The following is a 15,267-nucleotide window of genomic DNA, read 5'->3' on the forward strand; positions in this document are numbered from 1 at the left end:
CGAGAAGCCGTTTTACTCCAATATAGGCATCACAATAGGAAAAAAAAGGCTATTGCCACTTCCGTTTGCCCACCTGATTATTATAGTATATAATATTTTATTATTTATTGTTGTTGTCATAACTGAAGCTTAGTATTATTATTGCAATAACTGTGATTAGATTAAACAATAGATCAGTTGGCCGGTTGAGGCTTATAGCAACAATAGCCTACAAATAATAATTCGTAATTTACATTCCAATTCTGAGTTTAAGTTTGAGGCAACATCATCTGCTGTGGATTGTACCATTGTATGTTGAACTGACAGATTTCTCCAAAAGAGCCTTTAAATTCAAGCCTTGTAAAACTGCACTGCTGAATGATGAACCTCTATCAAGGTGAAAGGATTTATTTATTCCACGCCACCCATGAATAAACTGCCAAAACTCATCAGAGGCTAAAAAGTAGGTTATTTGTAACCAACATTTACAAATAATATTAGTAAAATCAAGGACAAGTCATTAAACATGCACCTTCGGTACTCTGTTCTGTAAAATGCTTGATTCTGATTGGTCAATCGCTGCAGCTCAAATATTTCTGAATAATGACGGCTGCTCAGGGCATTGACCCCTCATCCGGTAAACCTGTTTCCTACACAGCTGTGCTCCTGTTCTCAACAAGTTAATACAGGGGTAAAAATTTTATTACAATAATTTGATTACATAAATAATTTGATTACAATAAATAAGTAAATAAATAATACATCTAACAGTAGGCTACTATAAGGAGTAGAAAAAAAGAAACACAATAATGTGACTTAATAGAAACTAAATATTTTCCTAATCATTTTTTAAAAATTTAGTAATATCAATTTTTCACATTACAAATTTGATTTTTATACAAGAAACTATATTGATGCCTTTAAAAAAAAACATTCAGGAGGAGGTCCCTCTCATGAGGATGATCATAAGGGTCATTTGCATTTAAAAGATCTTAAGTTAAAGGTATAGTTCACCAAAAAAGGAAAATTCTGTCATCATTTAATCACCCTCAAGTTGTTTCAAACATTTATGCATTTCTTTCTTCTGTTGAACACAAAATAAGAGTTGACCTTTGACTTCCATAGTATGGAAAAAAAAACTGTTTGGTTCTTCAAAATATCTTCATCTGAGTTTATCAGAAGAAAGAATCCCATTCAGCTTTGGAACAACATGAGGGTGAGTAAATTATGACAGAATTTTCATGTATTTTGGGGGGGGAGGGGGGTGAACTATCCCTTTAATAAAACCATTTTTAACTTAATTCAATATTACACGTTCATAGGCCTATTTGGAATGTTGTACATTCTTCTAGACAAAGCAAAATAAACCACTTTAGAGTGATAGACAAGTCTTAGGTTACTAGTAATGATCTTAACTGTAGCCTATATTATCTCTCACGAATGAAATGTTTCCACTGACACCTCGGTGGTGAACAACTCTCGCGCCGGCGCCAATCCTCTCGAGTGCAATCAACTGTAGGCAGCCTACATTTCATAATGGTTCTGTTCACGTCTCTTTTTTCAAGCCACAAGAACCGGAACTAGCTAACTAGTCGTTTTCTGTGTGCTAAACCGAACTTTGTAAGTAGCACTCAGTAGCACTCACTTGGTGTCCTCTAATGCCGCGTGCAAAGTGCAGAGCCTTAAAACAAGAACGGCAGAGCGACGACGGCGCAGATGTTTGACAGCTCTGCGCTTTCGCGCGCACCATAAGCGGACACCTCTGAAGTGAGAAGCTCAACACGACAGCAGACCAGAGGACAGCAGGACAATTACTCACCCACTTCCTTATGAATAAAGACAGCCTGCTTCCAAAAACGCGAAACGGTACACTGAAGTCCCTCCAGGCTCCTAACAAGCGGTCTTCGTCGCGAATCGCTGTTCAGCGTGAACATACGCTTGCAAACCTCTAAGAACTAGTTATAATAATAGCCTATATTCGGAATATATCCACTTAGAAGCAGTTAGTAGATAATTTGTTTGGTGTAAAAACGATTATGTTTCGGCTGCCACGACAGGAAAATGCACGAGCTTTACTATAATCGCTCCGCCCCCTTTACTGTAAGGAAGAGCTGATAGTATAGAAGTATGTGATTATATCAAATGCTGCTCTCTACAGGTTCACAACAGCTTAAACCTTTTAACCCTATGTGAGATGGATGACCCTGTGTTTGAAAGTACTTCCTGAGACAGCTGTGTGGTTGCCAGTGCCCACAGATCTATACATCTCGAGGACATTGAATTGTTGTGAACTTGTAGCATGCTAATTCAAACCTCTTTTGCTGTAGGTATTGCCAGTAAAGATTTTTTTTTTTTTTTTTACAGAGAGGGCTTATATTTTCTTTTTCTGTGATCAAAACACAAACATTTAAATTGAACACCTGTGATGTGAACCGAAAGTATTCAAAAACACATTGTAAATAATATCTGTACAAAAAAATGATTTGTCTAAGAACATGTTTTACAATTTCTGAATTAAAAATAATTGTATTATTTAATGTTGAAAACGATGAGAGGGGTAAAAAAACGTCAGTTTTTTTTCAACGACTTTTTACACATTAAATTATTTAATAATTATTTAATTATTATTATTTAATATTATAATTATTAATTATAAATGTATTTAAAATCGCTGCTTATGGCTTACTACTCATAGTAATAGGCTAGTAAATAATCATAAAATTTTATGCCAAATTTATTTATTTGAAAATAATTTAATATACTAAAGTTTGAGTGTTCTGACCTTTTCGAAATGGCATTTTGTTCAGGTCAAATTGAGCAACCTTAGAAAAACATCTTGATATTCATGGCTCAAAATTTAATGATCAATTAGCCTATATTTTGTTATAAATATTTCTTAACATATTTCTTCAAATATATTTGACAGCCTTTTTGATAATGTGTACAATCATGTGTGCAAGTAAATGATCAAAAATCTAGTTTCAATAAAATTAAATTTGAGTTTCTTCCTTTTATTGACATGATCATTCTCAATATAAACATTTTAATGGCTCGAGTCCAGCAGTGATCAGTGAAGTACAGACACTAACAAAAACAACAAGGGTGTTTGGTTAATTGTTTTTGGTCTCATTGGGGTTTCCACAGGTCGTTGAAATGGTGTCATCTCCATTTTTAATCAGGGCAAGGAAAGAGAGGGTTGAGATTGGAGAGCAACTCCTCATACACAGCAGAGTGATTCTGTGTGTAATACTAATGTGCATGCTCATGGATTTGGATTGATGGTTTTCAACCATTTGAAGAAGGTGTAAATGTTTTCATTTCTTTAGTTTTAAATTCATATATATATATATATATGTCTGTGTGGAGTAAACAACATCTAGAAAGAAATTTTGTTGTCATGTGAAAACCAGAAACCAGAGAGAATTAACCCTGCTTGCTGTTACGCAGTGCCGACACAGCTCTATATGGAAACTCTAGCAGTTCATTCATATTAATGACAACAGGCACCATAAATCAATAGCGGAATAAATAGATTTGTCCCACTGTTTCACTCTGAATTGTCACATAAAGTTCATGGTTTTAAAAATTGTGGCAGAACTCCGTTGTGCTGAAAACTCTCCAGGATACAGACTGTTCACATTCAGATATATGAATTGTCTCTTTGCAGTCATATTACAATGAAAAGCTAATAGGGTCAGTGTGTGATCACTTTACTTTAAAAAGTTTCTCTGTTAATCTCTTGAACCGGTTGCTTTGTTCTGTCTGAAGAATGATTGCTCTTCCTCTGAAGGTGAATCTGATTCATTCAGTGAATCTAAACTTTATCATGTAAATTTGTGCTAAATGTGCTTTGTGCTGTATATGATGATTCATGAGTATGAGAGTTTATAAGTGATTAAAAAATCTGGGTTTATAGTAGGCACGTGTTTCATTATAAACTATAAATGAAGGCTGAAAGATGCACAATATGTATAACTTTATTATTTTCTTTGTTTTGTTTGTTCTTTGTAATATTATTTTTATTGTTTATTAATTGTAATACCACACAATGTAAAAATACACTATATACATTTACCTTTATGCGTTTTAGCAAACACATTTATCCAAAGTGACTTGCATTATTCGTAATATACAATGTCAGGTTTATTTGACAGCTAGATGCGTAAGTGCATTGGTTTAAAGGTGATGGGTGGTTAAAGTCACCATGGAATTAAAATTGACTTTTTTTTTTAAAGAATATTGCAGTATTTCTTAAAATAAATATGTCTGTGCATATCTTTTTTATTTATTTATGTGCTGTCATCATCAAGAATAACTTCTTACAGCGACTTCTCTTCTCTGATGACGTGTTTACTGGTGTGAGGGCGGGGCAACCAGTCACTCACATGACATCACAGCAATAGCAAAACCACAACAATCCAACGGTCCAATCAATTCCCGATGGACAAAATCAAGTCCCACCCTTAATTTTTCCTTCTTTGAGAAGTCGTTTCACTCAGATGTCACAATAGCTATAAATTGATTAAGTTCAACTAAATGCATTTGTTTAAATGTAGATAAAATCAATTGATTGCAAACCACTTACGATAAAAAAATTAATTTCAACTAATCATTTTTTTCAGTGAGGGATGAAAAGACCATCGCAACTTCCGTCTCATGCCAAATTTAAAGGTCCCATATTGTACACCTTTCTGGAGTTTTATTTTAGGTGCTGATTTCCTTACGAATATATATTTGCGGTATAAGTACCGATTTTTACAGGTAATTTCTCATGAACTCTGTCAAGAACAGGTCGATTTTGGCCAGTCTAATTAATATTCATGGGCCTCTCTTCTGATTGGCCTGTTGTTTTCTGAGTGACGCACGGCCTGGCCAACCACAGGTAACTAGGGTCATGTATGCTGCAGGGGGTGACAGGGAGACGTCCCTGTCACTTCTTTGCCACCAGGAGATGTCCCAGGATTAAAGGAGTGAAACGTTGGTGAATGGTGGTTCCTGGCTGATGACCCTGCAGCTGACCCGTGGGCACCGGAAGAGGTGCGACTGGCAGCAATGCCTAGCAGGTGTTCCATCTACCTGTACTTTTCACTGAAGATCTGGTAACCCAGTGACTACTGCGAACAGGGCAGTTGGAGTCCAGGGAAGACTGGAGGGCAGCCAGGAAAGACTGAATGGCAGCAGGGAAAGACCACATCGGGAGTGGGCGGCTAGTTACCCAACCCACTAGTACGTCTGAAGAGGCACACCCAAAACCTTGACTACAAAGAACCTTAAGAAAAAACAACCAGCAGGCCCTCCGAGAGGCGGGATGAAAGATGGGCCTAACAGGACGGACCACACGGTAACGACAGGACAGAGCCAAAAGCAGAGACAAAGAAACCAACTAGAAGAGGCAAGCTCAAATGGCCAAAATCATACGAGACAGAGGCATGGCAAACACTGGACACTGACCTGGCCAAGATACTGGAAGGATCTCTGCGAGGAGGGGTGGAATCCAAGCTCAGTCAGATTGGGGATGTCCTATATCAGGCCTGTAAGAACAGGTTCGGCGAAGTGACCCCCAACCAGAGGACCGCCCAAAGAGAGAAGGGAAGGAGGGAAAAGGAGATTGACCTTCTAGTGCAAAGGCGCCGACAACTACGGAAGAACTGGAGGAAGGCAACGCTGGCAGAAAAAGAGGGACTAAAAGCCTTGTGGGAGGAGGTGAGGCAAAGACTGTCCAGGCTTCGCAGGGCTGAACGTATCCGCAAGCGCAGCAAACAGAAACAGAAAGAACAAGCCAGCTTTTTCAAAGACCCCTTTAAGCATGCCAGACAGCTGCTGGAGGAGAAGAAGAGTGGGAAACTTGGAACCACCAGGGAGAAACTGGAACAGCATGTCAGAGAACAGTACAGTGATCCAGTAAGGAACGTCCCATTAGGAACACCAGGGTACAGGCCTAAGCCTGCACCCCGGACTGCTGCGTTCAACATCGTGCCCCCCAAGCTCAGTGAAGTCAGGCAAGTCGTGGAGAAAGCAAGGTCCTCATCAGTGCCAGGCCCCAATGGAATCCCCTACAAGCTCTATAAGAACTGCCCCAAGGTACTAGAGCTGCTATGGTACCTCATGAGAACTGCCTGGAAAAAGCAACTCATTCCATCCGAGTGGCAAAGAGCTGTACCGGTCTTCATCCCCAAGGAAGTGAACTCCAAAGACATTAGCCAATTCAGAAACATCACTCTGTTGAACGTAGAAGAAAAATCTTCTTCTCAGTGTTGGCCAGAAGGATGACCACCTACCTGCTTGAGAATGGCTACATTGACACCAACTGCCAGAGGGCGGGAGTCCCAGGCTTCCCCGGGTGTGTAGAGCACTCTACAATGATCTGGGACCAGATCCAGAAGGCCAAACGGGAGAAGACAGACCTGAACGTCGTGTGGCTCGATCTTGCTAACGCGTATGGATCAGTCCCACACCAGCTGATATCCCACGCCATGGAGTTCTTCCATTTGCCCTCCTGCATAAAGAACATGGTTGCATCCTACTTCAATGACCTGCAGATGTGCTTTGCTCTCCAAGATTTTACCACCAGATGGCAACAGTTAGAAGTAGGAATCGCCATGGCTTGTGCCATCTCTCCCATCTTGTTCGTGTCAGCCTTTGAGGTAATCCTCGTCGGAGCAAGACAAATGGTTGGGGGGATCAAGCTACCATCTGGGCAGAGACTACCCCCACTGAGGACGTACATGGACTACGTCATCAGCCTCCTTCAGACAGCAGCATGCACATCAAGATTGCTGAAAAGGATGGACGAATGAAGATCAAGCCATCAAACTCATGGAGCCTGTCTCTCAGAAGAGGAGTCAGAAACGACGGTACAATTTTCGTCGTAGGGGGAGAGAAAATCCCACTCCTCTCTGAGCAACCCATTAAAAGCCTGGGGAGGCAGTACACGGCAGAGCTTACGGAAAAATAGGTGGGGAGATATGTGATGAAACAGCTCTCAGAAGGACTGGCAGAGATCGATCAAAGCCAACTCCTAGGAAAGTACAAGGTCTGGTGCTACCAGTTTACACTCTACAGGAGGGTGATGTGGCCACTGAAAATGAGTGAGATCCCCTCATCCACCGCAAGCAAGATGGATGGAAAAGCCAACGTATTCATCCGAAAGTGGTTGGGGCTGCACACGGTGCCTTTCAGAAACAGGCCTCTTCGGAAGGAACACCCTGCAACTGCCATTTCAATCAATCAGTCTAGGCTACAAGCCGGAAAAGACCAGGCTGGTTCTCGAGTTAAGAGAGTTCGCTGACCAGGCTGTAAGGAACGCAAACCCTAAGATTCAGACAGGGCGAAAGTGGAACGCCCAAACTGAGGTCGACCAAGCCATCAGTCGTCTGCAACATCAATCAGATTGTCGGCAGAGTCCAGGCGGGAAGAGCAGGGCTAGGGTGGGGAGAAGCGCCACGGTTCTGGTCCAAGGCCAACCACAAAGAGAGGAAGGAGATGGTAGTGGCGGAGGTGACAAGAATGGAGAAAGAGTGCTATAAGATCAAGGCCGTGTCGCAAGGCCGTCAGGGAAGTTGGACAACTTGGGAGGGAATTGTCAACTGAAACATCACCTGGGCAGACCTGTGGAAAATCCCACAGGCAAGGCTCAGCTTCCTCATCCGTGCAACCTACGACACGCTTCCCTGTCCTCAGAACCTTCACCAGTGGTTCGGGAGTAAGTAAGGCTGCACACTCTGCAATACCCCTAACGCAAGCCTCCAGCACATCTTGTCAGGCTGTAAGATTGCGCTTTCCCAGGGATGCTATAGATGGCGTCACGACCAGGTCCTGAAAAAGCTAGCCGAGGTGATAGAGGAGCGTCGAAAGGGCAGCAAAGGGGTTCCACCAGCAGAGAACCATAACCACATCACCTTTGTAACGGAAGATGGGGGAAGATGAAACCTCAGGCCAAGAGAAACAGCTAGGCCGTTTTCCCCTGACATGGAGTGGAATATGAGAGTTGATCTCGACAGGCAGCTCCGTTTCCCGGTCGAGATCACTGCTACATCTCTCCGCCCCGAAATAGTGGTGTGGTCTACCAAGGTAAAATCCGTGCTCCTCAAAAAAGAAGGCCAAGTACTCAGAGCTGACTGCTGAGTGCAAGGAGGCTGGCTGGAAGACCTCCATCTATCCAGTGGAGGTTGGATGCCGAGTCTATGTGGGACTGTCAACCACTGAGGGACGTAGAAGTGACCGGAGGGAACCTAAAGAAGGCCACCAAAGCGCTAGCGGAGGAGCCAGAGAAGGGAAGCTTTTGGCTCTGGCTGAGGAGGAAAGATAGTAATACAGCTATCAGCTGCAGCGGGTGATAGGGAGACGTCCCTGTCACTGCTCCGCCACCAGGAGACATCCCAGGATTAAAGGAGTGAAACGTTGGTGAATGTTGGTACCTGGCTGATGACCCTGCAGGTGACCCGTGGGCACCGGAGGAGGTGTGACCGGCAGCAATGCCTAGAAGGTGTTCTATCTACCTGTACTTTTCACTGTAGCCTGCTGTGGCTTGGTGTTGTTCACAATTAAGGCAAATAAAACACCTGTAATGATGGACATTGCTAAGGGAAATGTTATCCGGCCTTATATGTTCGAGCTGGACTCAGACCCCGAATCGGCGACGACAGGAGGCAAACAACCACCTCCTCAAACGCGGATGTTTCAGAATGTTAGGCTAAAATAACGTTACCCATGCAAGTTACACTAAACGTTAGTTTCTGTTAGAAAAACAAAAGACACAGAGACTGAGTGAAGTCAATTTCACCGTCTTTAACTCAATAAAAACAACAGATACCAACTGTGTCTGTAACTTAGGTAAACAATACATTTGTCTTTTGTTTTTGTCTTGTTTCCAACAGATATTCTATCAAAGCTTGTGGCAACCATAGACTGTACAAAACAACACGTCAGCATCAATTTGTATCCGTTTACAAACTAGCTATAATTTCAAATTATGCTGGCTCCATAATGTAAGATAAAATGTGTTAGAAGTTTATTTACGGGTTGCGAATTTGAGTACGGATCTAACAATGTATAGGGACTGCAGCATCTTTGAGTACTCTTTGAAAAACATTGAACTGTACCTGATTGATGAAGCAGTCACTTGTGAAATGTGCAGAACAGACGGTTAAGGTTGAACTGAATTGCTGTGGTATTTCAGAATAAATAAACATTAGCCACTGGTAGCTTATATTAATGTTGTTGCCTGTGCAATGATGTAGTTTCCTGACATCCATCGACTGAACAGCGTTTTTCCACATGTGTCCGTGTTGTTGTTGCTCAGTAACGATGTTGTCTGGGGTTGGGCAAAAGGAGGGCGGACGGTGGCCAGTGTTCGGGGTGGTGACTGAAGGCGGTGACTGAGTAGTTCTGACATCAGATTTTTACGGAAGTCACAACGGCTCGTGAAAAGGCACAGCTACTTTATACAGGCTGTGTGCATTTGTCTGTGGATTGACTGTTTTGAAACTTATATGGTAGTTACATAGCCCCTAGACCTCTGTTATCATGAAAAAACCCAGGACATTTCAGTTTTGACAATATGGGACCTTTAAGTGCCTGCAGAAGAGGTGTGTCAGCTGCTTCCTGAAAGATGTGATGTTCTCAGCAAATCAGGTTGAGGATGTTAGTCAGCTCATTCCACCAGAAAGAACCCGAGAGGCTGAAAGTTTTGGAGAGTGACTTTACTTAGTGCCTGATTGTGAAGGAACAATAAGGCAACACTCATTCAGTTTATAGTGCATAAAATGAGCTGTTTAGTAGTGCAGGAGCTGTATGTCTGACTGTTCTGCAAAACATGATGCAGAAATAAAATAACATGACATTTAGGAATGATTTTGGCATAAAGCCTCATTAGACAACAATGAAAACCCAACAAGGCCTAATAAATATTCGTATTAGCCCCAACTGTGATTTACTGGGTTGCATCAGTGGTTGCTTCTCAAATCTCAGTCAAGTCATTTCCAAATCTTAAAGAATAGTGAAGAGATTATAGATTTATTTAATTTATGACTATGACAAACATAAGGTGAACAACCGATTAGTTACAATGAAGTGCTCATATCTGACCTGATCTGGTAGTGAACTGGGTGCTGAAGACAACATTCTCAATGTTTCTCTGGGCCTCCCACCAGCAGGGAAATGAAGGCTGAAGTAGAACATGTGGGGATTATGCAGAAGAAGAGGACTGGAGTGTGGATCAGAGAAATGGGGAGGTCTCTGTCATAATAACCATGCGAAATCCTATTCCCACTGATCCAATAAAAGCACATATCAAAGTCATCACCGCAGGGCAAGGGCACAGGCACATGAAAGTGTTAGACACACTTCTGAAGAGGGCGGTGTGTGTGTGTGTGTGTGTGTGTGTGTGTGTGTGTGTGTGTGTGTGTGTGTGTGTGCGCGCGCGCGCGCGTTGTAGTCATCTGCATGCTTCAGAACTTTGCCATTGTAACAAGGCTATATTTCCATTTCTTCCTGTCAAAAATATGATTTCCATTAATATTAATATCTGCAAAGAAGTGATGATGTTTTGCTCTCCTTAATTGTGAGAAGCTAGTTCTAATGATGTTATGTAATGTATATCATGGCAGCCGGTCATTTTCTTAAAATAAACTAAATTCAATACACATTTAAGTTTTTTTATTTTTTAAAATAATCCATTACAATTTACGAAACAGTTTACTTAAGTCCTCTGAGGTCACATTAAATAAATTAACTGAGACTAAAGATGGCAGTTGCGTTTGTATGAAACAAAAGAGCACGAGTGCATGGTATGATGCAAGAAAGTAGTGCCGGTTGCAGTTACGCGGCTGAGATACTGATCAGCAGACCATGAAAATATTAGAAAATATTTGACCACTGAATGTTGCGATTGACCAATTAGAATCGAGCATTCCAGAGAGCTTGAAATAAAACCTTTTCTTTAAAAAATAAAAATACCACATATAAGAGTTACACAGTGGTATATAAAAAAACACTTAAATACACATTTGTACTTGAAGTGAAATTTAATTGTTGAAGTAGACATTAAATCAAGGACAGCCTTTACACGTTCTCCCAATTCTATTGAAAAAAATGAATCTCTTGTACATGGACAGCAAATATTTCACCCCCATATTATAACTTTAGAAATGCTTGCTTGTTTTTAAAATACTTGTTCTGTTCTTTCATTATACATGCTATTCTTTTGCTCATGCTTATAAAGCTGAATGTTTTTCCTCATATTGCTCGAATCAGCTAGATAATAATGTGCCCACACTTCATTTTGAAACTCTGATGGAGGTTCGAAGACCTTCAGACACAAACAACATGAGATTTGTATATCAGGAGTACAGCGATTCAACTATGTGCATGCATCTGTCTTTGGTCTTGTTCTCACATGTTCAATCCTTAACTCCTAATCTCAACCTAGTCTTTAATTACGCAAGGTTTACATGTGGTTAACACTAATGAACATTCAAGATTTACTCTACAGAGGTAGCTGATAACAGCTATAGAAATCTGAAACAATTTTGGTATCGCTGATAAAACTGCTTTAGCTACCTGCTTGTAGAGCTCAAAGACAAGGTTGCATTAAGACAAAGATCTGGGGAAGACTACAAAAAAATCTGCTGTATTGAAGGTTCACAGAAACATGTAGCTTCCATACTCTTTAATGGAAGAAGTTTGGAACAACCAGGACTCTTAGAGCTGTTCAAACTGAGCAATAGATGGAGAAGGGCCTCGGTTAGAGTTGTGACTAAGAAGCTGATGGTTGAGCTTCATGATCATATATGAAGACAGGAAAAACTTACAGGACAAACATCACCCCAACACTCCACTGATCTGGGCTTTATGGCAGAGAGGCCAGACTCAACTCTCTCCTCAGTGAAGACACATGAAAACCCACTTGGAATTTCCAAAAAAAAAACCACTAAGGAGTTTCTGTGAGAAACAATATTCTCCGGTCTGATGAACCTCAGTTCCAAACATCATGTATGGAGGAAATCAGGCGCTGCTCATCACCTGCACAATATCATCCCAGCAGTAAAGTGTGGTGTAGCAGCATCATGATGTGCACGTGTTTTTCAATGACAGAGATTGCGGGAGTTGAAGGAAAGCTCAACGTAGCAAAATATAGAGATAGACTTAAAGGGGATTGTTTACCCAAAAATGAAATGATGTTTCATAATTTACTCATGTTGATCTAAACCTGTATGAGTTTCTTTCTTTTGTTGAACACAAAAAATGATATTTTGAAGAATGTTGGTAACCAGACAGCTGACGTTAGCCATTGACTTCAATAGCATATTTTTCCTACTATGGAAGTCTATGGCTACCGTCAACTGTTTGGTTACCGACATTCTCCAAAATATCTTTTCCTGTGTTCAACAGAAGAAAGAAATCCCGAAGATTGAAATAAATCGGGGGATTGATTCAATCCCTCATGCATGAAAAAGTGATTTGCTGCCACCTACTGGTGTATGATGAAACAGAGTCATTGAATAATACAAACTGTGAAAAGTCTCCTTGCTGCTGGAATCAAATGAGAAGACTAGAACTGACCGCTGTACAGTAGATAAATATTTCCAGTATTTCTTCCATAATTATGACAAAAATCCTTGTTTTAAACCTTTGATACCAGATGTTATGTTCTCAATTCCAAAACGATACATGTTCTCAATAAAAACAAAAATTATTAAAAGAAAAAAATGAATTTATGGGATCATTTTCATTTTTGGTGAACTAACCTTTTAATATTTATTTAAATGTATTATTAAAATACTAATAAAGTACTAATAACACTGCAAATCACTGTTGTTGTGGCTATAGCACAGCAATGGAAGGAATATTCAACAGCATAAAAAGGAGTAAACTTTTACTGGCAGCCTGTTATTTTTTTATTGCAGTAACACATTTTGCATCTGGCCGTACATCTCCAATAGTCATAACAGATCAAAGAGCTCTGGACATTGAACACTGGTCACATAAATATGAATGACTGGGCAGGCAAAATAAATACGTAAAACAATATATTCATGAATAGTAATTTCAAAAACAATATCTACACACATTATACTTACACCGATCAATACAGCCACACAAACTAGTTCACTCTTATTCATTAATACACTCACTCACTCACTCACTCACTCACTCACACACACACCAACAGACACTCATGTAGTGACCACAACAGATTATCAATCTACTGTAGAACTGAAATCAAGGTTGATCTAAAAAAAAGTGCCGACTTCTCGAACACTAGTACGCACATACAGTACATACAGTCGAGAAGTTTACATATACTTACTAAATATTACCAGCTCTGACACAGTAACTTAAAAACCAAACAAATGAAACAAATGAAACTGTCATATTATGAACCTGTACAATATCAAATAACACTGTGATCTATATGTTGTTTTCTTGTGTTAACACAACACAAACACAAAGGAAGGGTTCTGCGTATGCACACTACGAACAGCACGGCTCATCTTCACTATATACACACACAAACAGCTTTCTTATGTCCTACTTAAAGATTCACACGTTGCATGATATAGATTCACTAGATATGTTCTGCAACCAGCAGCATATATACATTTTTTATCCGATTTTTTACATCTTCATGGCTTTGGGTAGATTGAAACGGATATTTAATAAACAATCAGCGTACAGAAATATTACACAAAGCACAAGACTATATTTGATATTGGTTTGGTATGAGGGGACGGCTGTGTGATCACCGTCCAGTTATCAGTATTGGGAGGGTGTCGTTTTGGTGGAGTTTGCTTGTAGTTGCCAAGGGAACATGCAGAGGGCATCAAGTGCCTCCTTTTAAAAGAAACAGCAAGCGTCCCGCTCTCCTGTCTTCTGTTACTCGTAGAAACCACGATCTCTGCAGAGAGAAGGATGGAGCATGAGGCGCTGCTGAGTGTTTACTCTGTGGGAGCGAGTACTGTATGCCGGTTGGTTTTGGGTTTCACCTCAGACCCCTGTTTGGGCACAGTCCAAATTTACAGACAAGCTCTGGCACACAGACTCTGTGACTTTGATGGCTGCCATCTGAAAGTCAATCATTACCAATATTGACTGGTTTACTAAGAAATAAAGTCAACATGAATTCAGAATTAACCCTTTCTTTCTTAATGCACATTCCTACTCTTATTATTCAATAGCTTTTAATCAGTGATAATTTTATAATATGTGTTGGCCATGTGATGCTTTTTCTCTTATTTTTTCTGTGACATTGTAAAGCACATTGGTCAACTTGTGTATTTTTAATTGTGCTATATAAATAAAGTTGCTATCACTATTGCTATTATTGTGCATGATTGGGGCACACTGTTATAAATGAAAAACTTTAACGCATACTTTTTCCATTTCTATTCTTAAAAGTCGGTATGTAATCAAAATCCACACTTTCTTTTTATTTTATTTTATTCATGTTAGGTCTATTGATCTCGATCTTTGGGTGAAACAACAGACTTCTCTCTGGTGATGTATGCCAGACTTCTCCAATCATTTCTTCCACTCAAACAGCGCCACTTTCTTACAATCAACTGCAAGCTTGGATTCAATTTCGAGTGGAATTATGCCCACATCTCATAATGCAAACAACAGGATAGAACCAAGTCCTGTCTCATGCCATACAGTCTGCTACACATCATAATGCAGAAGAAAATATTTCCTTCTCCACTTTAACTGTCTCGCTCTATTCTGGTATATAATGCCCACTTCCCACTATTCAGTGTTCATTTTTAGTAATTTCTGGTTTGTTTCAGTAAAGTATTTTTTAAGTAGCTTAAATGTTTTAGGCCTTTAATTAAAATATTAGTCAATATCAATATCCTGTCATATTCATTTATTTTCGGCTATCTTACTCTGACCGTTACACTGCAATTTTTAGTTAATGAAACAAACATTTTAATTAATCAACATATGAAAACTGGCCTTAATAAAAACTCAAACCACAGAAATAATTGTATAATGTGCAAATTATTTTAACACGTGTTAAATTATTTTTTTCTTCTTCCCTTTTCTTTTCTTGAATATCCTGTTTCAACTAAAAATGTGTCAGATTCTAGATGTAAATGAGTTTTCAGAATTTCATGTTGAATTTCAGAATGAATCACTGCGATGATTCACATTGGAAAGGTCTGACATCTACAGGCGCTGGACAGGAAGAAACACTAGCTTACACATATAACAAAATGCATGTATGGTAATCTTATAACTGCCTACTTAATTGTGAGGTATAACATATAATCACAACCATTCAAAAGTTTG

At 39.9% G+C, this 15,267-nt stretch overlaps 2 protein-coding genes across 10 annotated transcripts in view; both read right to left on the reverse strand.

Moving 5' to 3' along the window:
- The window catches only part of thraa (thyroid hormone receptor alpha a), a 39,936-nt gene extending 37,810 nt beyond the window's left edge, over nt 1-2,126 (reverse strand). The window contains exon 1 of one of the 4 annotated variants that reach the window (XM_077212961.1): nt 1,799-2,126. The gene's annotated coding sequence lies outside the window, so the exon portion shown is untranslated. The remainder of the gene's footprint in view (nt 1-1,798) is intronic. The other 3 variants (XM_077212958.1, XM_077212964.1, XM_077212965.1) reach the window with 3 other exon arrangements.
- A 10,725-nt stretch (nt 2,127-12,851) lies between these two features.
- Nucleotides 12,852-15,267, reverse strand: part of nsfa (N-ethylmaleimide-sensitive factor a) — a 38,557-nt gene continuing 36,141 nt past the window's right edge. For 4 of the 6 annotated variants that reach the window (XM_077212976.1, XM_077212974.1, XM_077212973.1 and 1 more), the window contains one exon: nt 12,852-13,876. In XM_077212976.1, the coding sequence (XP_077069091.1) occupies nt 13,855-13,876 (22 nt within the window). In that variant the 3' untranslated portion in view covers nt 12,852-13,854. Of the gene's footprint in view, nt 13,974-15,267 lie in introns of all 6 variants that reach the window. The other 2 variants (XM_077212975.1, XM_077212972.1) reach the window with 1 other exon arrangement.

This window comes from Siphateles boraxobius, unplaced genomic scaffold, assembly GCF_051911475.1.
Source record: "Siphateles boraxobius isolate OS27281-9 unplaced genomic scaffold, OSU_SipBor_1 66, whole genome shotgun sequence".
Taxonomy (NCBI): domain Eukaryota; kingdom Metazoa; phylum Chordata; class Actinopteri; order Cypriniformes; family Leuciscidae; genus Siphateles; species Siphateles boraxobius.